Source organism: Acinonyx jubatus, chromosome A1, assembly GCF_027475565.1.
Source record: "Acinonyx jubatus isolate Ajub_Pintada_27869175 chromosome A1, VMU_Ajub_asm_v1.0, whole genome shotgun sequence".
Classification (NCBI taxonomy): domain Eukaryota; kingdom Metazoa; phylum Chordata; class Mammalia; order Carnivora; family Felidae; genus Acinonyx; species Acinonyx jubatus.
In genome coordinates this window covers 8591604-8615520 of record NC_069380.1, presented here as the reverse complement: position 1 = coordinate 8615520, position 23917 = coordinate 8591604, and the positions used below count along the sequence as shown (strand labels likewise).

The 23917-nt window shown below is 44.0% G+C and overlaps 1 protein-coding gene across 2 annotated transcripts in view; it reads right to left on the bottom strand.

Annotated features, from left to right (window-relative positions):
* The window catches only part of MTUS2 (microtubule associated scaffold protein 2), a 563429-nt gene that overhangs the window by 168464 nt on the left and 371048 nt on the right, over nucleotides 1-23917 (bottom strand). For both annotated transcript variants that reach the window (XM_027064621.2, XM_053212281.1), the window contains exon 5: nucleotides 5415-5576. In XM_027064621.2, coding sequence (XP_026920422.2) covers nucleotides 5415-5576 — 162 coding nt within the window. The remainder of the gene's footprint in view (nucleotides 1-5414; nucleotides 5577-23917) is intronic.

The window sequence follows — 23917 nt, the reverse complement described above, 5'->3', positions numbered from 1 at the left end:
ACTGCAAACAAGTATGAAGAGGCAACGGGTAAAGCTGAAATTCACGTAGAATTACAGGGATCAAGGCACCATTGAGATTTTGTATTTGACATGAACAGCAGAAAAACTTTTCATGAAAATTTTGAGAAAAAGGACTATTGAAAGACCAAGGCTAAGCTTCTAAAATTCTTGGCAACAGCCATGGACAGGATGTTCAGTATATATCTTTTAACTAACTAGTGTTTGTTTAGCACTAAACACTAGAACTTTCTGTTGTTGCCACACCGAGATCTATGAGGTAATGATCATTATTTAAAAAAATTTTTTTAACGTTTACTTATTCTTGAGAGAGAGAGAGAGAGAGAGAGAGAGAGATAGTGTGTGTGTGTGTGTGTGTGTGTGTGTGTGTGTGTGTGTGTGTATGTGTGAGCAGGGGAGGGGCAGAGAGAGAGACAGACACAGAATCGGAAGCAGGCTCCAGGCTCCGAGCTATCAGCACACAGCCCGACGCGGGGCTCGAACCCACGAACTGCGAGATCATGACCTGAGCTGAAGTCAGATGCTTAACTGACTGAGCCACCCAGGTGCCCGCATCATTCTTTTTGAAAGACTAAACAGCAGTCTAGTGAATAGATGTATCATAGCTTATTTAAATATCTCCATATTGATGCATATTTAGATTGTTTCCAATTTTTTAATATTATAATCATTGTTGCCAAAAAAGTTGTACTTGGATGTCATTGCTGTCTAAGCAAGAATTTTTGTAAGAGAGATTCCCAGAAGGAGAAACCCTGGATTACACATTATATACGCTTAAATTTTTGTAGGTGACCAATTGTCCTCTACAAGCTTGGGCAGATTTATATTCCTGTTAACGAACACTGTAGTGTTCGTTTGCAGTGTTCTCACTAATGCCGGCTATGATAAACCTTTTAATTTTTTCTAATCTGAATGAAAAAGATGGTATCTCATTTAAAAAGCTAAATGTATTTAGTTATTAGTGCATTTGAACATCTTTTCCTATGTTTATGACCATTGACTATTTTGTACTTCTGTATGAATTACCCATTCATCTCTTCTGTTTTTCCAATTAAGTTGTATCTTTCCTATTTATTTTCATTGAACGCTTTGTTGCCGCATTTTCATTCAGTCTATCTCCTTAATTCTATGTCTTTCACTGTGGAAAATTATAAATTTTTACATAGCTATTTTTATCAGTTTTTAAGCATTTCAAGGTTTCATATCATGTTTAGAAAAGCCTTCCCTATTCCAAAATCTTTTTTAAATTTTTTTAATGTTTATTTTTGAGAGAGAGAGAGACTGCAAGCAGGGGAGGGGCAGAGAGAGGGAGACACAGGATCCGAAGCGGGCTCCAGGCTCCGAGCTGTCAGCACAGAGCCCGTCATGGAGCTCGAACCCATGAACCATGAGATCGTGACCTGAGCCGAAGTTGGACGCTTAACCCACTGAGCCACCCAGGCGCCCCTCCCTATTCCAAAATTTTAAACTCTTTTCTAATTATTTTATTATCACAATAGATAGGTTTACAACAAAGTTGTTGTCCACTATGTTGTTCAACGAATGTATTTTTTAATCCACAGAATTAAATCTTAAAAGTGTGCGCTAGGAAATAAGTTTCTCTCTTCTGAAGAAATGACATGCTCTTTTTCCAAACTCTGATTGTATTTCTTCTTTTGCTCTTGAGCCAGGAAACTGAGCCTAGTTTAATCAGGATTTTCCTGTTTTTATTGGAATTTTATCTTTGCAACTGTGTTATTTTGTGCATGCTTTACTTTACTGCATGCTCCTTTGGATCTTTTCTGAAGTCAGAAAGCAACTAAATAATAAATAAGTTAGAAAATGATTAAATAAACAACAAAGGGAAAGTGATTAAATAAATAATAAAAACCTATCATATTTAATTTAAACTTTTTCAGGTCATTTTTTCTTAATCCACTTTACTCTGAATGTTTGGTCTGCTAGAATTAACTAGAATCCAGCTGTTAAGACTATAGATCTCTTGCACTCACTCCATTTATTGGTTTATAACTCGGTGTACCATAGTGTAAGCTTCTTAAAAGCAAGAACTTTTCTAATTATCCTTGAATCCAAGTCACCCTATGGCTGAAAATAAGTACTTAGATGTTTCCTGAATGAATGAACCAGGATGAAATCTAGGTTAAAGGCAACAGCCCAAGCACTCCCAGGGTATTTCTGTTGGGAAACGTGTTGCATCTGCAATTACGGATGACAGTAATTGAGCAGATGACCCAAAGATACAAGAGCTCTGCCATCATTAGCCTGGAATCGCCAAGGGAACGAAGCAGAGCATTGCAGTTCAGAAATGTTCCCAACAACACGGGTTAAAAAAAACAAGGGTTGGCATTATCTAAGTAATTAACATACCCAGACACATACCCAGACACCTTACAGTCCCAAGAAATCCAATGATTTGGGATTTAGTGGTAATCTGCATGCCTACCTTCTCATTTTTAAGAAGCTTTGATGACACAAGGCAATGTGAAAGCTGATTTTATTTCTGAAACTAGATTTTATTTAACTTAGAAATTCCAACCCATGGGATAAATGCAAAGCTAACGTGCAGTGATAAAATTCACCTTTTAGCAATAACTTTGAAATGCAAGAAAGCTTTAGGTGTTAGAATTAGATAAAACTTGGAAGACAAAGTCCTGACATCTTTAAAATGAGCTTTTGGCTTCATTTTCCCAATCCATACCTTTCCCTGACATCTCAATTCCATTTTCTCTGGGATTTTAAGCAATGTGTGTGGTCTCCTTACCCTAGCTAGGCAACAAAGCAAATATGGCTTCTCCCTCACTGATCTTATTCTCTTGATGGATGGGATGGATGGGGAAAGGAAAGAACATATCTTTCTTTTCCCTTCCTTTTTAATTTTAGCTGGGGGGGGGCACGAGCTGGAGAGAGGGTCAGAGGGGGACAGAGGGGGAGGGAGGAGAGAGAGAGAGAGAGAGAGAGAGAGAGAGAGAGAGAGAGAGAGAGAATCTTAAGCAGGTTCCACACTCTGTGTGGGGCTCAACATGGAGCTCAATCCCATGACCTTAGGATCATGACCTGAGCTGAAATCAAGAGTTGCACGCTCAACCAACTGAGCCCCCCAGACATCCTATGACAGAACATACCTTAGACCAGCTAGCACTACAACATAAACTGCTCCATGAGGTTGGCTGGGCTGAGTCCAAGCAAGATGATCAACATTAGACTGTATAATAATAGTTCATTATAACACTTAACAATGTTTCTGCAACTATTTTTTTGTGCTTCTCTACCACCAGCCTGTGAACCTTTTTGGGACAGGAACTGTGTCTCACTCATCTTTCTATCTCCAGACTATTCTATCCCCAGCACAGATACTCAGGAACCCAGTAACTGAACTGGTCGAGGAAGAGCAACAATACAACGTATGTTGGTCTGGAATAAGGAAGAAAGCAATTATCATCATCATGTTTTTAACTTAGAAGAGCAAGTCCAGTAAATCCACTGGATGCCTCGTAGGTCAGCTTGAAAGAAGGTATACTTGAATTTTTGACAAAGAAAGTGATGGCTCATCATAAGAAGGAACCAAAAAAGTACAGACTTAAATTTTGCCTCTGGAGAAAATCACACACACGTCTCCACTCAAGGAGGGCTAGGTGAGTGTTTTCACACACACACACACACACACGATTTCAGCTTCTATGAAAAGGCTCCTACTTCTCTTAAAGGCATTATTTGGAATTTTAAGGAAAACCTGCAGATTGCGTATCAGGGTGCTGAGCTACGAGCCAGGAGTAACAGAAGCCAACACAGTGGTCATGGCATCACCCCGAACTCTATACCAGGCCATCTCAAGGAGGACGTAGCCTGAGGCAAGAAGTCCTTGGTGCCATTCTCTTACTGCTACCTTCGTGGTAACACGAAACTTGATGTTATAATAGACACACTGTGGATGACAGAATTTTGATAGCCCCCATCTGATACTGATAATATTATGGAAAAGGCACTGGAAACATACACAACATGTGTTTATTTCCTGATGCCATCAGATGACCTTGGACAAGTGTTTCAGATGAGTTGTGGTCTGTCCTTCTCTCTTTTGTAAAAGAAAGCTTTCTGCCTTCCTCTCAGAGTTTCTGCAAGGACCAAATTAGATTCAGTACATTAGAATGTTTTATGAAGTAATGCAAAGTGGAAGAGAATTCCTGTTATCAAGATCACATGGCTTTCAGAAATCTCTTATGTAGCCGAACTATTTGAAAAAATAATGAAAATTTAAAAAACTTTTATGTATTTATTTTGAGAGAGAGGGAGCGAGCACATGAGCAGGGTAGCGGCACAGAGAGAGGGAGAGAGAGAATCCCAAGGAGGCTCTATGCTGTCAGGGCAGAGCCAGAGGCAGGGCTCGATCCCATGAATGATGAGATCACGAACTGAGCTGAAATCAAGAGTCAGACGCTTAACCAACTGAGCCACCCAGCTAGCCCGATAATGAAATTCTCATGGGCCTACCATGAGATTGGTACAACCACGTGAGATTGGGTTGTTACCACACCTGACATACCTGATTTCCATTTAACCTTCCTTCAACTAAAGCAGCCACTCTGTTGACACAGTTTACCATATTATTATGCAACACTTTATGTATATGCTAGAGTAGAGAGAGCAGTCTAGTTAGTGGAATCTATTCTATTGACCAACTTCAACAACGAGCGATCTGTGGTCAGTGTTGTTTCATCACCGGTAAACTGACTCCACCTGCCATCATCTCAAGTGTCTTTGCAGCAAATCCCAGACAGCATATCATTTCACGTGTGAATGGCTAAAATAAGACTCTTATAAAAATATAATCACAACGGCCACATCACGCTTAAAATATCAGTACTATGTTCACATTTTCTCAGTTATCTTCCAAAAAAAAGTTTGCGGGTGGTGGGGGTGGGGGGCGGTATATTCGTTTGGATTCCAGCTTTGGTGGCATGAGCCTGGAGCCAGAGGGGAAGGGAGCTCTCAGATCCTTCTAGAGGCAGCGGCTCCCGTAGGGTTCCATGACTCACTCCCAGAGGAGCAGTCAGAAGTTTGGTCCTATGGGCCTCCAGAGCCAAATGCCAATCGGCTTAAAATAGCTTGATTCTTGTTTTTTGTTGTTGTTTTGGTTTTTTTTCCCCCAAACAAAACTGTGTGATTCAATGGGTTAAGAGTCTGGGGAGGAGTGAGAGGAAGCTGTGAGAATTTAAACACAGGAATGCATGAAAGTACCTTGAAAATAGTGGTATTGTTGCTATTATTAATTTTAAATGCCATTTGAAACTCATCTGTCATCCCATCTAAATAACTGATGTACATGGGGAGTCTGAAAAGACTTTTTAAGGCAGAAAAGGCACTCCACTGTAGAGCTTCTCCGAGGCACACAGTCTTACCAGTGGGTATAGATGTGGATTTGGGCGCTGGAAGCAAACTCCGGCGGGGTGTTGTCACACTGGAGGACGCTGGTGGGGTCGCCCGGCTGGCCCCCTTGGGTGCGTCTTTGGAAGGCAGAGCCGCCTTCGGAGCTGGCTGGTCTTCATTCCCAAAGGTTGACCCTGTGGGAGGCAGACAGGATGTTAATTATAACTTCATGAAAAATGGATTGGGCCCTCCTTGCCATTTGCAATTGCCAACCAATCGTAACTCCGTCATCTGCTTTAGAATTTGACCTGACTCTTCGTGAGTGGCCTTGAAAAGCCTTTCTCTGGGACCAGATGTGGAAAAGAGCTCCCTTTAGGCTCCGAGAAAAGCCTGTCATTCCAATGCTCTGTGCAAAGGACTCCATAAAAGACAAGGGCAGCCTTTGAAGATTTTACACCTGTGCGCAGACACACACGATTTGCTTATGTGGATGTATAATTGTATAATGTACATACGACACACGTTTATTTAGTGACTCACAGAGGATAAAACCAGTGTGAGTGACCCAGGAGAGGTGAGAATCAGACCCGTACATGCACGGCTGGTCCAAGGAGCTTGTGCAGAACTCCCTGTTACCCAAGTTATTTTACCTTCGGAACAAGAGGCTTGGGGTGAAGACAGAGGGGTGAGGACCATGGGCACAGAGAATCTCCTCAAAATCCACAAAGCTTTTTTCTTTTTTTTCTGGAAAGCTGAGGCCTCATCGAAATACGAAGCCCCTGAATTAGAGCCTAGTTGACGGCAAAGGCAGAAGACGCTTATTGGTCATTTCAGTTTGCCATCCAACACAGAAATACAGACACTCTGTGTCTACGGGACAGTTTGTTTATGAATGACTGCTCTGACATTGTGAGCATATGGCATATTGGGACATGTGTCAGGTTTAAATACGCAAGGTGGTTGTGGCCCCACGTTTTCTTCTAGATCTTCCCCCAAACTGCTATGGTTTATGCATTTGTAATCTCTTAAAGACAATGACAACACCATCCAATCCTTGTGAAAGCATCAGTCCTTTAAATACGCCTCTGAGTATAGCTGTGAGCCCTAATCCACGAAACAGAGCCTGAATGTACTGGAACTATAGCTCATTTGGAATTAAGCTATCCGGTTAGAAACGTGACCATCTACCATGGAAAATATGCAATGACAGCTGGAAGAAGTATACAGAATTTTAGCAGAAGAGTAAATTTTTTGTTTTCATCATTTTAAAAGGATAGGCATAACATTCTATTTAGATAGGGTCTGCATAAAAATGATAACATTATTCAAATGGTTTCAGTGTTCGAAACACCCAGGAATTGTATTCACCCACTTAGGGTAAGAGATTGCTGCTTTCCTCCCTCTGAAGACCCGAACGTCTCTTTAAAATTCGTGAGATTTGCTTTGTTTCTAAAGAAAAGTGTATCCGAGAAGGAAAGATAAAGAATGTGCTATTTCCCAGCACAAAACCTACGTCCTATAGCTCTTTTAAGGTCGGCACAAGGTTTTAAATAGTTCTAAACAGGGCTAGGAGAATGCTTTTGATCTATGCAAACAACAAATGCATCGAAACTTCACCAAAAGGATCTGCACTGTATCCTGAATATCAGATAGAAAAGGAAGCATATGATTAATCCAGAAACTTCATCAGGAAAAGGGATGCCACACACCTACAAGACAAGAAGTCTTAGCTTCTGAACCATACGATGAGCTCACCAGTCCAATTGTAGAAAGGATGTCTGGAGGTTTGTAGGACATTTCAGATGGAAGGAGGGGGCTCAGCCACTGGATATATTTCACCTGGAGTCATCTACTGTTTAGCCTACTGCTGACGTACTGCCCGAATAATCTATCACTAAAACGTGTACTGGAAGCCGAATTGAACATAAAGAGTTTCACAGGGTCTTTTCCTCATTAACGTTTCTTAAGAAGGGAAATATTTTGTATCTTTGGTAAAGTTCAAATGTCCTTTCATCAAACCCTCTTACACCTGGCATCATCCTCTTATGTGAAATTTATTATTCAGAGAACATGTCAACTTAGAGATTCGGTGGCCTTCTAGGCTGGGAAGTAATTCATCTGTTTGAAGAACAAAGCGTCAAGGAAGCTACGTGGGTGATGTACTCTCCTCTGAGTGAGGTCTTGAATTAACGAAAAAAAAAAAAGAAAAGAAAGTAAAACAAAATAAAATAGAACACTATTCTTATCCACCATTGTGGGATACAGCTGGCAGTCAACAGCATCACTCTTTGAAAACCAGCTTAAGTCAGCCAGTAATTAAAGACTCATTATTTAGTAAGCGAAAAGTACGCAGAATTTGGGAATTACTGCCGAATTCTATAAATGCTCTGGGTGCTTCACAATGCAGGTCACATTAAACCACTGCTTGCTAAGAGGAAGGAAACACGTGGAAATAAACAAACGGCTGTGTAAGCCAGAACAATGTTCCAAAGGATTCAGTCAGTGGAAGTGGTTCATGTGTCTAATCCAGTCCTCTCATTGCCAACCAGCCCGAATCTGGCCTGAACCATCGAGGTTATCACCTGGATAAATGGTGCAGACCGGGGAGCAGAACAACCAGGGGGGTGGATATTATCTCCTCCTCTTCCACCTCCCTGCACCTCAGTTTCTTCATCTATAAGTGGGGATACTGAGCATGGGCCTCATAGGGCTATTGTGGGAAGTGAGAGAGCTAACGAAAATGAATTTGTAAACGTTAATGCCAAGAGTGGGCACAAGAAAACAGAATGGTGTCTGTGCATACTGAACCCTCCTGTGTCAGTTATGAACACACACAGGTTAGTTTTCAACTCAGCGGCCGGTCCTTACAGCCAATCAGTTTTTCATAGGACTTGGCCAAGTATCCAGAGATTGCTATCAGATGGGCTGCTCACTGTGAGAAGGAAGCAAAGGACTGAAATAAATCTGACAGCAACAGCAGCATGTAAGACTAAAGAGATCCAGTATGATTGTCCTTAAGACATATGTTGAGCGACTTGAGACCCAGGAAACGGTGAGAATAAGAACAGAAAGGAACACCACGCTTAAGAGATACCGACTATCGCTGGTTCCATCATGACTGAAACTGTTAGGGGGGCGCCTGGGTGGCTCAGTCAGTTAAGCAGCCGACTTCGGCTCAGGTCATGATCTCGCGGTCTGTGAATTCGAGCCCCGCGTCGGGCTCTGTGCTGACAGCTCAGAGCCTGGAGCCTGTTTCAGATTCTGTGTCTCCCTCTCTTTGACCCTCCCCCATTCATGCTCTGTCTCTCTCTGTCTCAAAAAAAATAAACGTTAAAAAAAAAAACTGTTAGGACACAGGGCATAAGCACGTTCAACTTTCCTAGATGTTCAAAATGGCTTTCCAAAATTGCCTGTTGCAATTCACACCCACCACAGGTCGTGACTGTCAGACTTTCATTAGTTGATGACATTGGTTTTAATTTGTAGGTCTCGGGCAGGCATGGAGGTGGAACATATTTTTCATATAGTTATTAGCTATTCAAGTTTTTTCTTCTATAAGATGCCTGCTCATTTTTCTACTATTTTGCCTTTCTAAATGACATAGAGGAGGTTGTTTTTTTTAATATTCTGGATACTGATCCTTTATTGGTATATATTTTAAATTTTCTCCGTCTTTCTGTCTCCACTTGATTGGTACCTTATGAATCTTAGCTTTTCTTTCTCCACGTGAGATAATAAAGATGTTCTTCTGTGTATTCTTCTAAATGGCTTAAAACTTTTTTTTTTAACTTTAGATCAATTCATCTGGGATGGAGCATGGAGTAGGGATGGAATTTGTTGCTGCTGTTTCTATATAGACAGCCAGTTATCCCAGCCCCGTGCATTGGGCAGTCCCTTCACTGCCAGCTGTTGAGTATCAAGCTTCCATACAGGCCTGATTGTTAGACTAAGCTAACAACCCCCAAATTTCAGTCATTTAACATAAGAGAAGTTTCTCTGTCAGTCGTGAATCATCTCACACAGGTAATCCTGATGATCTGCTGTGCTGGGGAGCTCTATTCCAGGCAGGGACTCGGGCTCCTTCCATCTCCTGCTTTTGCCCTACGCTGGGTCTCTCAAGAGACAGTAACACGCAGCTGGTGAGAAAATGAATTGTTCATGGAAGGATTTTATGGGTCAGGCCTAGAAGTGGAGTGCATCACTTCTGCCATGGGCCCACCCACTGGCTGGGGAACGTAAGCTCCGTTTATGCCTAGGAGAAAAGGGAAATCATCTGGTGAACGCCTATCCACTCTGCCTCACGAGGCTCCATTTCTGAACTCTATATTCTGTTTCATTGATCTCTTTGTCTCTCACGATCCCAATACTGCACTGATTTACATCGCGTGAGACAAGGCTGGCACGCTGAACCGGTCCAAGACAAGTACCTCTGATTTTGCTCGTTCACTTTACAAGGGTCTTGACCCAAATATTCTTGACTCTTTCTCTTGCATATCAATTCTAGAATCTACTTGTCAAGTTCCAAGAAAAGTGGTCAGAATTTCCAACAGATACAATTAAATCTTTTTTTCTGAACTGCAACCAGATCGAAGGAAGAACGCGCACAGATTTCACTCAAGATCAGCAGACATACGCTGAGCTCCGAGTCTACCATGGGTGGCATGTTAGATGAGAGAGATACAGAGAAGGCAGAGTTCCATGAAAAAGCAAATACCACATCAGTGGCAGTACTCCTTAAGGGTCAAAATTTATGGGGATATTTGGAGTTGAAGCAACATCGGCATTTAGCGGGTAGGGCTGTCAATACCTCTGTTCAGGAGACATGTAGAAATGTAGGAGACCACGGAGAGCAAGGGCTAATAAATGCCAGGTGAGGAGTACGACGCAGGGAGAAAAGGTAACGTTGTTCGTAAACAATCACACGTCATCAAGGGAATCTCCCTATGCCATTCTTAACTTTGTGAGTTGCCAGCTTATTCTTCTCAATCCGTTCCTTTTTTAATGCCATTGGCACTCCCTGGACTTGTTATGTTATCACCACTGAAGTCTGCAGGTGTTCCCCTGATTGCAGTAACTAAAGGACAAAAGCCTGCTATTTCATTGCTGGATGGTGGCCATGTTTTGCAGATATCCAAATCATCATATCATCCACTTCCTGCTTGGAAGGTAAGATCGCCTTCATTAGAGTGTGAGAATTTGCAAGGTGTATGTTCTGCATGGTTACAGGATCGAGCTGGGTCCAGTTGAATTTATAAACCTAATTGCACTGTATTTTTCTCTTTAAACCACCAGGACAACTATGCTTGGTCAGCACTAAATCCTAGAAGAAAGTGATTGCTCTCCTCTCCCTCCAGGACGGCTCCTAGAGTTCATTACCCACAGTGCTTACATCCTTGAGCTGGTGGATCAAGTCTATCAAACCTTCATGGAGTTGGACGCCTACCTCACACCATATGCAAAACCTAATTTAAAATGGATCAGGGCACCTGGGTGGCTCAGCCGGTTCAGCATCCGACTTCAGCTCAGGTTGTGATCTGGTAGTTCATGGATTCAAGTTCCACATCGGGCTCTGTGCTGACAGTTCAGAGCCTGGAGCCTGCTTCGGATTCTGTGTCTTCCTGTGTCTCTGCCCTCCCCCGCTCACACTCTGTCTCTGTCTCTCTCAAAAATAAATAAACGTTAAAAAAAATTAAATGGATTAAAGACCTAATGTATGCACTAAAATTATACATTTTTTAGAAGAAAACATAGATGTAAATCCTAATGACCTTGGGACTAGATAATAATTTCTTAGATATAACATCTAAAGCACAAGTAACTCAAGAAAAAAATAGATAATAAGATTTCATCAAAATAAAAGCCTTAGTGCATCAAAGGACACTATGAGTAAAGAGGAAAGACAGCCTACAGAATTGAAGAAAATATTTTCAAATCACTTATCTGATAAAGGTCTAGGATCCAGAATAAAGATCTATAGCTCAACAATTAAAAGACAAATAATTCAATTAAAAATGAACACAGAATTTGAGTACACATTTCTCCGAAGAACATATACAAATAGCCAATAAGCACATGAAAAGATGCCCGACATCTAGGGAAACGCAAACCAAAGAAACCACTGTAAACCCACTAGGGTGGCTATAATAAAAAACACAGACACTAGCCAAGTCGGGAGAGACGTGGGGAAACTGGAACCTTCCACACATCACTGGTGGGATCGCAATGTGGTGTCGGTGCTCCAGGTGATATACTCTTGTACAAGTTCCCACACGAGGAGGATGATACCTAATCCCTCCCTAACCCCCTTCACACTTCTCATCTACTCTCACAAAATCGGGTGTATATCTGATGTACTCCGGTCCTACAGGACAGACAGTGGAAGACACATGCAATTCAGGCCAGAAGAGGCTGCACTAAAGGCAGGCACTGGGAGGAGGAAGTGTGAATGTTTAGGATACCTGGCGCTCCCCTGCCAAGTAACGGGTGGTACCTATTCAACCTTCTCGAAAGGGTGACTCTGGCTACGGCTGAGGTCAGGATGAGATGTTAGGGCTTCTGATCCACATTCCAATGTGCTCTTTCCCTACTTCACCCATTGGAATGCCAAGAAGTTAACCTGAATCTTAAAAAGAAGAAAGGACGGCAATGAGGGACAGACACTAACCAGACCAGAATGAGGTTCTTAAAAGGAAGGCTGTAGAAGAAAAGCAAAGCCATTATTAATACTATCAGGGCATTACAGCCAAACTTTAAGTAACATGTTTCATTGGTTTTGGATATTTATACATATGATAATGATCATACTACTCTCTTCGCTGATTTTTTTTTTTTTTTTAACAATTCCAGGCAATCAAGTTGTATCATGTTCTGGCTGCACGATTGCCTACTTGATGCATATTTGATTGATTTAGCAGCAGTTATCACCTGGTGGCAAAATTGAGTTTAATTATTAAAGTACCAACTGAATGTTTTATTTCCCACCTCCTGCATATTTTAACCCAGGTGTATGTTTCATTTTGTGCGTCAAAGAGCTAAAGGAAACCCGCTCTCTTACGATTTCAGCAAGGCTATTTCTTTGTCAAAAGGAAGTAGACTAAGCCTTCCAGGCTCTACACTAGGCAGGGGTCCCAGGACAAGCATGGTCCAGCCCTCATATACCTTCCGGTGGGGGGGGGGGCACTCACACCCCAAACACATGCCCAGACAGAAACGCCAAGGGGCAGAGCTAGAGGGAATCTCAAGGGTGAAGGAGAATGGGTGCTTGGGGACAGCCTCCTGGAAGGGGTGACACTGAATCATTTCCCTCAGCTGCACACTAGCACCTCACCTCTTTTATTCTTTCTTATGAATGACATCATCATTATTCTAGAAACTTAGGATGGGGTGCCACAGTCATCTTTGAATCTCTCTTTCCCTTTTATCAACCAATGCAGGTCACTGTGCTTCCGTTTCCATTCTGGACTTCAGATTTAAATCCCCTCTCTGCTCCTGTGCCTCCCCCACCCCCACCCCCTACCCCCAGGGTCTGTCCCTTGGCACTTCTTGGAGAGACAATAGTGTCAGGTCTCCTCCCCCCCCCCCCCCCCAACACACACTCAGTTCACCCTCCTCACTGTGCCTTGTTATTCTTCCCAAAGCACAAGCATTTCAATGTAGTCTTGCAACATTCAAGCTCTTCCACTATCTGGTTCCAGCTAGCTTTCCCGCCTTACCTCCCGCATCAAGAACAGTAAAAACTAACTGCAGGCAGGATTCCCCAGGGCACTTCCTGCTCTGCCATAATCAAGGCTGTGCTCGAGAAACGCTGTAGGAATGAAGAAAGTACTCGGTGCTGATGTGTCCCATGGCCAGGGCTTCCTGTCACAGACGCTTCTTTTTCCCAACTTCTGAGCCCGCAGGCTCTCAAAAAGCTCCATGCTCGCCTCAACGGCTCCTGTGAATGTAGTCGCACTGAGCATGGCCACGTTGGGCATTTGTTGTTTAAAGGGCAGGGGTTGTCTATGGTGTGGTATGGTGGGCTTTGAGCATTTTTGAAAACAATAAACAGAAAGACAAAAATCGGAGCTTAGGCAAAAATGGGTGAAGGGGAGTAGGGGGTACAGGCTTCCAGGTGTGGAATGATCAAGTCACAGGGATGAAAGGCACAACGCAGGGGATAAGCCAATGGTACTGGAATAACATGGTGTGGGGACAGGTGGTGGTGGCACTTGTGGTGAGCAAGCACAGCAAAATGTATAAACTTGTCAAATCACTGTGTTGTACACCTGTAACTAATGTAGACCATATTCAAATGGAAACACTTTCCTTTAAGTTAACATTTTTTGTCTTTCTGCCTAAGCACCACTACCCTTCTCCCCAAGAGAGGGTACCGTTTACCTAAGACTTCTCTAGATCGCATTGCAAATTTTTAGTCTCACCTTAAGCGTTAATCTCTGGGTTTGGTAAAGTTTGAGAGGCTGACGGTTCAGTGGTTAAGACCACCTGGGTTCAAATGCTGGAGCCACTTCTTACTAGTTGTCTGACTTTGGACAAGTTGTTTACCCTCTCTGTGCCTCATTTCTTCATCTTTAAATTGTCGGGGGGGGGCGGGGATAAGAGCAGTACCTACTAACTAGAGTTGTCATATTATGACAGTTATTACATGTTTAGAATAAGGTGTTCAGAATAGCATGTGGCACTCGGTGAACGGTATCACTGAGGTCTGCCCACTCACCCAACACGGAGCCTCATTTGAAGCCCATCAGCCCCATCAGCCTATCCCCTCCTCCCTCTTTTTCCATCCACCCATCCCTTGTGGCTTCCCATCTTTCCAAGGCTTTAACTGGGATCACTTCTGGGGGTCTGGCTCTAACGAGGAAGCTCTAGAGAACGATGGTTCCTTCTATATCCATCTTTCCCCAGGAGCCTAAGTCCTAAGGAAAGAAAGACATACAGCATACATTTCACTACTCCCTATTGACCTAGAGCAAGTGCTAACTTCTTACTAAGCCAGGAGGTGGCCTCAGAGTCTTTCTCAACACAGCACTCCAGGAGGCCAGTAACTTATTCCAGCCCTAGACCAGAGGACACATCCTCATACACTCAGCATCCTTATGAGGGGGCAGGGCACACTTCTGGAGGTCAGGGGCTAGGTGGGAAAGGATCCCTCTAGGTCCACAGGAACTTTCTGGATTCCTGCTGCAGGGACCTCAGCTCCTGAGCTCTTCTGGCTGGGCTTTGGCAGTAAGATAACAGGAAGAAGAAGAAGAAGAGTACCATACATAGCCTAGTCATGACACCACAGGCTCTTCCCAAATTCAATACCAGATTTGAAACTTACTAGTAATAATCTCTTTGCAAATTTAATTAAGCCTCTTTTATGAAATGGCTTATTTATTTATTGGCCCTCTGTGAATCTGAGAATTAAATGAGAAAGTGCACAGAAAGCCCTTTGCAAAGTGTCTCGTATCCAGTAAACGCTAGTTGTCGTCAACAGCGGGAGCATCAGCATCTGTAGAAGAAGCTCTCTTATCAGCGAATTTCTTCGAGCTCCCCATCTAGCCCACATGACACCAAATGGCACCGCTTTTTAGGAGATCCTGTTCCATGCGAGCCCTGTGGAAATACCCTTGAGACTTCCCTAACCCTCCCTCTCACTTGCAGAAGCAGATGGTATCTGTAAGTCGTGAATGCGGACATCGATGGCTAACCTCCACCTTCACACATTCCTAAGGCTCCAGCAGACAGTCTCCCCAGGGCCCCGGGACTAGGCATAATCCCCCATGTTTTGTTCTTTTGACAGCCATCACGACTAAATCATCACAGGAGAAGAAAAATACCTTTGTCCCCCCAATTCTCTATCCCTCCGCTGTCCCCAGGCACTCCAGAAAAGCTTCACCTTCTCCTTCTGGAGTCCATACTAATACACAGCAGAGAGGGTCCTCTTTCCTATTTCTTCTCAGGAAGTAGGGGGAATATGGGTGCAGGTGAGCTGATAAAAAGAGATTCATAGTTTTACAAACGTAGGCCTGGTGAATGTGACCCCTGGGTCCCCATCTGAGCGATCTGCGACAGTCTGGAATGTGGGCAAGTCTATCAGTCCTTCAAAGCCTGGTTAAGTGCCACCTTCTGTATAGTATCTTCTCAACTCCCTTCTGGGTAACAGAGCTACTCTACGAAAGACCCAGCTGGTTAACAAAGAAAGCAAAGGTCAGGGGTAATAAAACCATCTCTCTTAAAATCGCAGAAGTAACCAAGGAAGGTGAAAGCCAGCATCACCCAGCCTAGGACTTCTGAGCTCCCAGCACATAAATGACTTAAAGCTTACTTTTAATTTGAGAAATTCTCTTTAATATTTACCAAGGCACATTCGCAAAGGAGAGGACATCGTCAAATATTGATGGAGGCTAGTTACTTAAAAGACCGAGGGCTAATATATGACATATCGAGAGACTTTTGGGTAATTAAAAGCAACTTTTTCCATTCCTTTTTTATATCAATTAGTCCAGTTGTAACAAATCCCTTTTCCCTATCTGAAGTGCTTAAAAGCTTGAGCCACCGTCCCTGAACGCCCTGGTTCATCACTGTGTGAATCTTTTAGTAGTTAATACCTTGGGGAAAATATTTAAACTGGAGCATTTTAATTATATACTTAATATGGGAGTTGTTAAAAGATAAGCGCATCTGATTTGAACTCAATTTAAATTCTGCTGAAGTTATTAGTACGGTGTAAGAAATGATAGAAATGATCAAGGGCTTCTGTATCAGCTTTTATTAATAGAGCAATAAGAAAGTTTCGGTGTTCCATTTCTACAGCTCAGATTTTGTGCTCTATTGTAGTCGCCTTTTTTGTGTCACGGATTTAATTAGCTGCTTCGAGGCACCTGAGGGTCTCATGGATTATTCCATGTCAAACACTGCTTTAGTGAGCCCCAGTTTGGTAGCAACCCAAGTTCAAACCAGGAGAGACCAAATCCAATGCCGAAAAGTGGCTCACTGCAACTGAGACCCAACCTCCTCTCCCATATATTTACACACACTGTAGGGACTGCTGGAAGGAGCCGGATTGTTCCATCTAGCCAGGAGTTTTTGCACTCTTCAAAAGAACCATTTCTTTTTTTTTTAATTTTTTTAAAGTTTATTTATTTTTGAGAGAGAGAGAGAGACAGAGACAGAGCGTGAACGCGGGAGGGGCAGAGAGAGAGGGAGACACAGAATTGGAAACAGGCTCTAGGCTCCGAGCCATCAGCCCAGAGCCCGACGCGGGGCTCGAACTCACAGACCGCGAGATCGTGACCTGAGCTGAAGTCGGATGCTTAACCGACTGAGCCACCCAGGCGCCCCCAAAAGAACCATTTCTACCTAGTAGCATCTGGGGAATATGAAACCTTTCAGGGAGAAGTAACTGAAGAGCCTCTTGGGAAATGAACAGCAGAGTGGCTTTAAGGAGGTGTGTTGGCAAGCACCATAATATTCAACACCTGGACTCCAAGAATTTTCTCCCTCCTCCTTGGAGCTAGAAAACTCCCTCTCTCCCTTCAGGGTCCGTGAGGATAGCCATCTTCCTTTTTTTCCCCCCTCTTTCAACATGCCGGTTGTGTCTCTCAACAACCTCAGGGCACTTTCTGTTTAGCCCAGAGTTTTCAACAGAACTGTCCACATCTTAGACCAGGGGAGTCTTTGCTGTGCATTGGTTGTAGGATGCTTAGCAATATCCCTGGTCTCTACCCACTGGATCCAATAGCACTTTCTCTCCCTGCCCATCCCTGTACTGTGACAATCAAAAAATGTCTGCAGACATTGCCAAACATCCTCCAGGGACAAAAACCATCTCCAGTTGAGAACCACTGCTCTAGCTGAAAGACTAAAACATTTAGGCAAAATATAGTACTTACCTGTCTTGGTGGAAGATGAAATTAGTAATATCTAAAATCCTGCTGGGTTAGCGTGATAGCTAATTCTTTAATAACTTTTGATTGGAAATTTTTGGTTAACCCTTTAGGCCAATGAGAACTGTATGAATACACTGTCTTTGATATTTAAGAGTATTTTAACAAAGCTCACCTGCTTTTCATGTATATTTCTCTGATCAATTGCATTCAAGATTGAGAAGCTGGACTGAAATCTTCCTGATGCTGACGGCCTCAGTCCAAAACCTTGAATCCCCAGTTGCTGTACTAAAGTCCAAATAAAAATATCTTGAGAACATAAATAGCAACTGATTTCAAATGAAATTGCATGGGGAGGGGCACCTGGGCGGCTCAGTCGGTTAAGCATCTGACTCTTGATTTCAGGTCATGCCATGATCTCATGGTTCATGGGTTTGAGGCCCACATCAGGCTCTGCATATGGAACGTGCTTGGAGTTCTCTCTCTCTCCTCTCTCTCTGCCTCCCCCCCCCCCCCCCCCCGCCCCGGTCACACGTGCATGCTCTCTCTCTCAAAATAAATTAAAAAACTTAAAAAATTTATTTTCTTGGGGGCACCTGGGTGGCTCAGTTAAGCATCTGACTTCAGCTCAGGTCATGATCTTGCGGTTTGTGGGTTCAAGCCCCGCGCTGGGCTCTGTGCTGACAGCTCAGAGCCTGGAGCCTGCTTCAGATTCTGTTTCCTTCTCTCTCTCTGTCCCTCCCCTGTCCACACTCTATCTCTCTCAAAAATAAACAAATATTTAAAAGAAAGTATTTTCTTAAAAAAAGAAATTGCATGGGGGAAACCCCAATAGGAGACAGATGGTGATGCTCTTTGAGGAGTTTAAATCATCATGGTTATTGAATAGAGAGGACGTCACTCCTTATTAGAATCCCACTAAGAAATAAACACTTTTTAAAGCATTAAAATTGCTGGACTTACAGAACAAAACAAAAGAAACAGAGTTCTCCTTTTCTTTCCTATGACTGCCTGTGTGTTTCTGGCTATTGCCTTGGATGGAAGGGGACCACGGTCACTGAACCCCAGGGGAGGTGCTGCTACAGCATTGAGAACATGGCAGTCCTGAGTCAGCCATTACCTTTTTTCATCTGTGTCCTCCTTTGTAACATCAGAGGAACAACCACCACTGGGACCATCAGACCATGTGTATCATATCTCATGCACCGTAAGCACTAAATAAATGGCAGACTCCCCTCTCCATGGTTCTGAAAAACATGCTCATTCCTTAGTTTAGGAACACAATCCTCTTCCTGAAAGTCTTTTCTAATACAAAATTTCAAAAATTGAAAGTCCTAGTTCCATTCTTTTTTATGGGTTAAGCTATGTCTGGTTCCTGCTGTCCCCAACATCATTCATGCCAAAAAAAAATCTCTGCTATTTAAAAACTTATCAAAAGATCATTCAAGCAAACATCATCCAAACTGTTTTTGCAAATTATCATAAACAACCTAATAAATGTACTTTATAACCTCTTTAAAGCCTTCAAGTCTTGTGAGATGCAAGCAAAGATTTCAGTTGGCCACTTTCCACAGGGAAATCCCTTGTGGAAGGTGCCAGCAGCCTCCACACTAGACCCCGAGGCAGGGAAGCCAGGCCTGTCTCTTGCTTTCTGGAATTTAGGAATCTCTGACACCCAGCTTGTGCCCCCATGAGCTTCAACTCTTGTGCATACTCCTATCCCCCTCTTTGAGTCCTCCAACAGAGGACTTGTGCTACTGTGTTGTAGCACAACAGTCTTGTGCTACAGAATGGTGAGGGTGCCCACCAGGCACAGACAAACACCCAGCGTCTCCCTGCATCTCTGGGGGGCTGGGCATCCCACCATCTGCGCTGGGCCCCGCTGTCAGCACACAATCATGCCTTCTCTCCATGTCAGCCCCCAACCGAGCAAGGACCAGCTGATGAGTTCCCTTAAACTTTTTGTTTTTGTGGTTAAAAAAAGATCTAGAAAACCGAAGAATGTTTGTAAATGGAAGACCAAGTATAAATATTATTCATGGAGCTTAAAGTTCATAAATTAAGGTTTATAAGAGGAAACATTTTAACCAATAGTAAAAGCTGGATTCTTCATTAGTCATAACATACAGCTGAAGAAAACAGAATCCTGAGAAAGCTTCACCTTAATTAAGGGTCAGTAGCCGTGGGCCAGGTAGGTATGGGGAATAATGGCTGGAACCTTCTTTGTTTTCCAGCTTGAATGGTAAGACACCATAGGCTGTGCACTCAGAAAGGAAAGGATGGGCCAGTCTGCAGCCTTGGGGCTTAAGCCAGATATGGAATAAATTGTTCCCTAAAATATTTATGAAATTCAACACCTGTCAAGGTCTCCTTCCCTAAGGAGGCTTCTGGGGAAGTGCTAGACAGCAGATAGGGACAAAACCCTGGGCCACTCCATTTTTTTGTTTTTTAAATAGTGGCAAATTCTGACCATAAATTTAATCAAGGTGTGCATGGTGAGCAGGATTCTAAGACGTTTCTCAAGACCTCTGGTCCCTGGAGTGCATTCCCTGCATAATCCCCAGGATGGTGAATGTGATAGAGTCTACTCCCATGACTAGGTTATGTTATATGGCACATTTGCCATTAGGAAATGGAGATCATCTCGGTGCGCCCGACCTAATCACACGAGCCCTTTAAAAGCACAGTGTTTTCTCCAGCTGGAGGCAGAAGAAAAAGTCAGAGACTCAAAGCATGACAAGGGCTCAAAGCATGACAAGGGCTTGGAGGTGGAGTGAACCTGGAGCAAGGAATGAGGGCAGCCTCTGGTTGCTGAGGGTAGTTCCTGACTAAGATCTGGCAAGAAGAGGGGGACCTTAGTCCTATACCTGCAAAGGAGTAAGTTCTGTCAACAATTGCATGAGTTGGGAAGTGGATTCTTTGCCAGAGCTGGGAGATGAGAACTCAGCTCTCTGCATACTTTTTTTAAAAAATATTTTTTAGTGTTTATTTATTTTTGAGAGAGAGAGAGAAAGAAAGAGAGAGAGGTGGTGGGGGGGGGGGATGCGGTGGACAGAGGATCCGAAGCAGGCTCTGCACTGATAGCCGTGAGCCCCAGGGCAGGCTTGAACTCACGAACTGTGGGATCATGGCCTGAGCCGAAGTTGGATGCTCAAGTGACTGAGCCACCACCCAGGTGCCCCTGGACACTTTGATTTCAGTCTTTGAGACCTTGAGCAGAGAACTCTACTCTGTCATATGAGAGCTAATAAGTAGGTATTTTTTTTAAGCGGGTAGGTTGGTGGTAAGGTGGCAACAGGCAAAGCCCTACAGACTACTAGTGTATCAGCTGGTCCAGCCTGCTACAGAGTGGAGGTGGCCTGAGGAGAAGAGGCAGGGACAGAGCAGGACCACCTCAGCCACGGTGCCCCACATGGACTTGCGGAGGCAACGCTGACCCCCTGAAGCTGGCAATCCTAGTAGAGAGCACACATAGACCAGACAGTCTCAGAGAAACGTCTCAATGTTTCTGAACGTAAGTTTCCTCATCTGTAAAACGGGTTCTAGCACAAACTTAAATAATCTAGATAAAGCATCTAGCAGACTTCCTGACACACAGCAGATATCCAGTGAAGGCTACCTTCTTTCTCTCTTCCAGTCTCCTTGCCATCCTCCTCGTTGTAAAACACAAAGCTAACCATTCCCCAGTTTCCAACCATTCAATGATTCCTCACCTCTTATAAAGTAAAATCCAAGCTCCTCAGGAGTTCAAGGGCCACCCCCTCCTTGCATCTTATGGCCCAACAACACTGGACTAGTTATCATGCTGTGAATATGCCATGCTGGGTTGTTTTTTGGCCTTGTTGCCTTGAAATAAGTGGTTCTTTCTATCCAGAATGCCTTTCTCACTCCCTCCCACCAGGCGAACTCTGCTTCATTCTTGCAAACGCAGCTCGGGCATTACAACTGTAGTAAAGCATTCTGGGCAGGCTGCAGACAATGGTCCTACCAACTTGCTCTGACATACTAAAGCCCTCTGCACACCTATCTACACTTGGACTTGCTACATGGTAGTGTTAAGGAGTTTGACAACAGAAAGCCACTGAAGGGTTTCATCAAAGGAATGACATGGTCGGGTGTTCATTTTTGGAAAGATCACCACAGTAGTGGAGACAGAACATGGGGTTGACCGGGACAAGACCAGAGTCAAGAAGCTAATCTGTAGCTGTTTCAGTACATCAGTGAGATGGGCCCAGGGTCACAGTGAAGTAACACCCACTGTAAATACTACTAGGGTACGTCAACTGTTCTGGAATAATGATCGAGAGCCTCATGGGAAGAGGGCAACTTCAGGGAGGAAACGTTTAGAAGCAGGTGAGAGATGTGGAAGTAGGATCACTGGCCTGAAAATACCGGCTGGCATAAGTCTTTAATGGGCTACCATGTGCTCAGGAGCCCTGATTTGGACCGACGCTAAGTCGCCATAGGGTCCTGAGTGTGAGGAAAGTTCATTTCGCTATAGACAAAGCCAGTTTAGAATCGATTAAGACTGGAGCAGATCATGGCAATCACAAATGACCTACATGTCCCTCCACAGTGGAGGTACTGTTTGTTTTTTGCAAAGTGTCACACATTTCGAAACGCCAGAATTCAGTCTTCTCTTTCTTTCCTTCTCTGGTTTTAGCAAATGAAATACCGGTCTATTCTGTTCAAGACATTCTCAGAGCCACATACGAGTACAGATCTGAAAAAGACCTCGGTAAGGAAAATATAATGGTGACAATAAAAGGTACTTCCTTCTCCACCCCCTGTCCAGGCCCAGCGGTGGCCCTCACGGCAGTCCCTCCTACCCTGAGCCGTCAGCGCTGGGGCTCAGGCTCACCGACCTCCTCCTTCGAGAGCCAGCACCAAGGTCCTCTTCAATGCCTCAATACCGACCACTGTGCCTCCCAGGGAAGCTGGCTCAGGACCAGATGTCCCAGCGTTGGCCACCAGATTCCTGCTCCAGAGTGGCTGTCTGGCAGACACAAAGACACAGCCCTACTATCACTCAGCTCTCCCTTGTTCACTGCCCCTGACTACCACCTTGATAAACTCTGTACCCAGCTGGGACACCCAACAAGAACATTTCGTTTCCGATGTATGGCTTGATACTATGCTAATGCTCCAGTCCCCTTCCAAGAGAAGGCCTGTCACTGCCCAGCCACCAAAGCCTGGAAGAAACAGGAGCCAATATTAACTGAAGGGCTAATGCCTGTCACACACTCTTATTAAGCACCTACATGGATAAACTCAACACGTCATCTGCTCATTTTGCAAAAAGAGAAACTAAGGCTGGGTAGTTTGAACCACGTCACATTACAAAGGCAATAAATGTGGGGGCTCCTGGGTGGCTCAGTCGGTTAAGTGTCTGACTTTGGCTCAGGTTGTGATCTCACAGTCTACAGTCTGTGGGTTTGAGCCCTGCATCAGGCTCCATGCTGACAGCTCAGAGCCTGGAGCCTGTTTCGGGTTCTGTGATTCCCCCTCTCTGCCTCTCCCCTGCTTGTGCTCTGTCTCTTTCTCTCTCTCTCTCTCTCTCAAAAACAAATAAAAAAAAACAACAACAACAAAGGCCGTATATGCAGATTTAGCATTCACGTTCAGGTCTGTCTGACCCCAAAGTCCCAGTTCTTTGAACAGTTCAACACAGCCTGCACAGAAACTGAAGGTGGCTGGGCCTGGCAGCTATGGGTTCTCCATCCAGCTATCTCACTGCCCGCACCTGGAGTTCTCCTCTTCTTCCCGCCTCTGGCTCTGGGCTCAGGCTGACAGCTAACAGATGCTCTGCCTCCCAGACAGCAGTTGTGATTCCACACATCGTGGACCTGTGCTCCTCTGTCTTCTTCAGAGCCCAAAGGGTAAATCCTAGGATTTTAAAAATTTGGTCCTTAGAGATGTCTTGAATTTCTTACAGTGTCACTTGGCCTTTGATCTGATCTTCTAGACAAAGTATATAGCCATCACAGAACCATGTCGTCAAATGAGCCAGAAGAAATTTAGAACCAATGATGAATATGGGTGCGTTCTTTTTTACCCATGTGTGGAAACAGTCAGAATTCCAATTCTGGGATGACAGTTTGACAGATGGACCGGAGGGGGGCTGCAGGCAATCCTAATAAAACTCATCTAACAGAGGAAGGAAATCCTGACTTAATCTTGTCGGAAATGAAAAAGCCCCAGGATTAATCCCCCAAACAAAGGCCCCGGGGTGGGGGTGGGGGTGCTTATCCCCTATCCTTGCCTCACCCCGTCCCTTCTGTCTCCACTCGGCTCCAGAGATGTGGTTCCCTTTACCGGTTCTGCTTACATGTGCCTCCAGCTATGTGTGCAATTATGGTGGTTAAATTCAGAATATATTCACCTGGGAACAGCTTAATGCCGATGCAAGGGTACACAGGGAACAGAAATCATTTCGCTGGTAAGCTAGGGGACACTCAGAACTTGGCATCTCACGGGGGGGGGGGGGGGAAGCAAAGACCATATTTAATTCAAGTAAGCAATTTTGTGGAAAAAAACCCCACAACTTTTCAAGTGGAGGCATGGGCCATGGGTATTATAACTTTAAAACCACTGAACAGGGGAGAGAGGGAGCAAGAGGAAAGCAAGTAGCCTGTGATTACATGGTTTGACTCCTGGCTCAGCGGGCA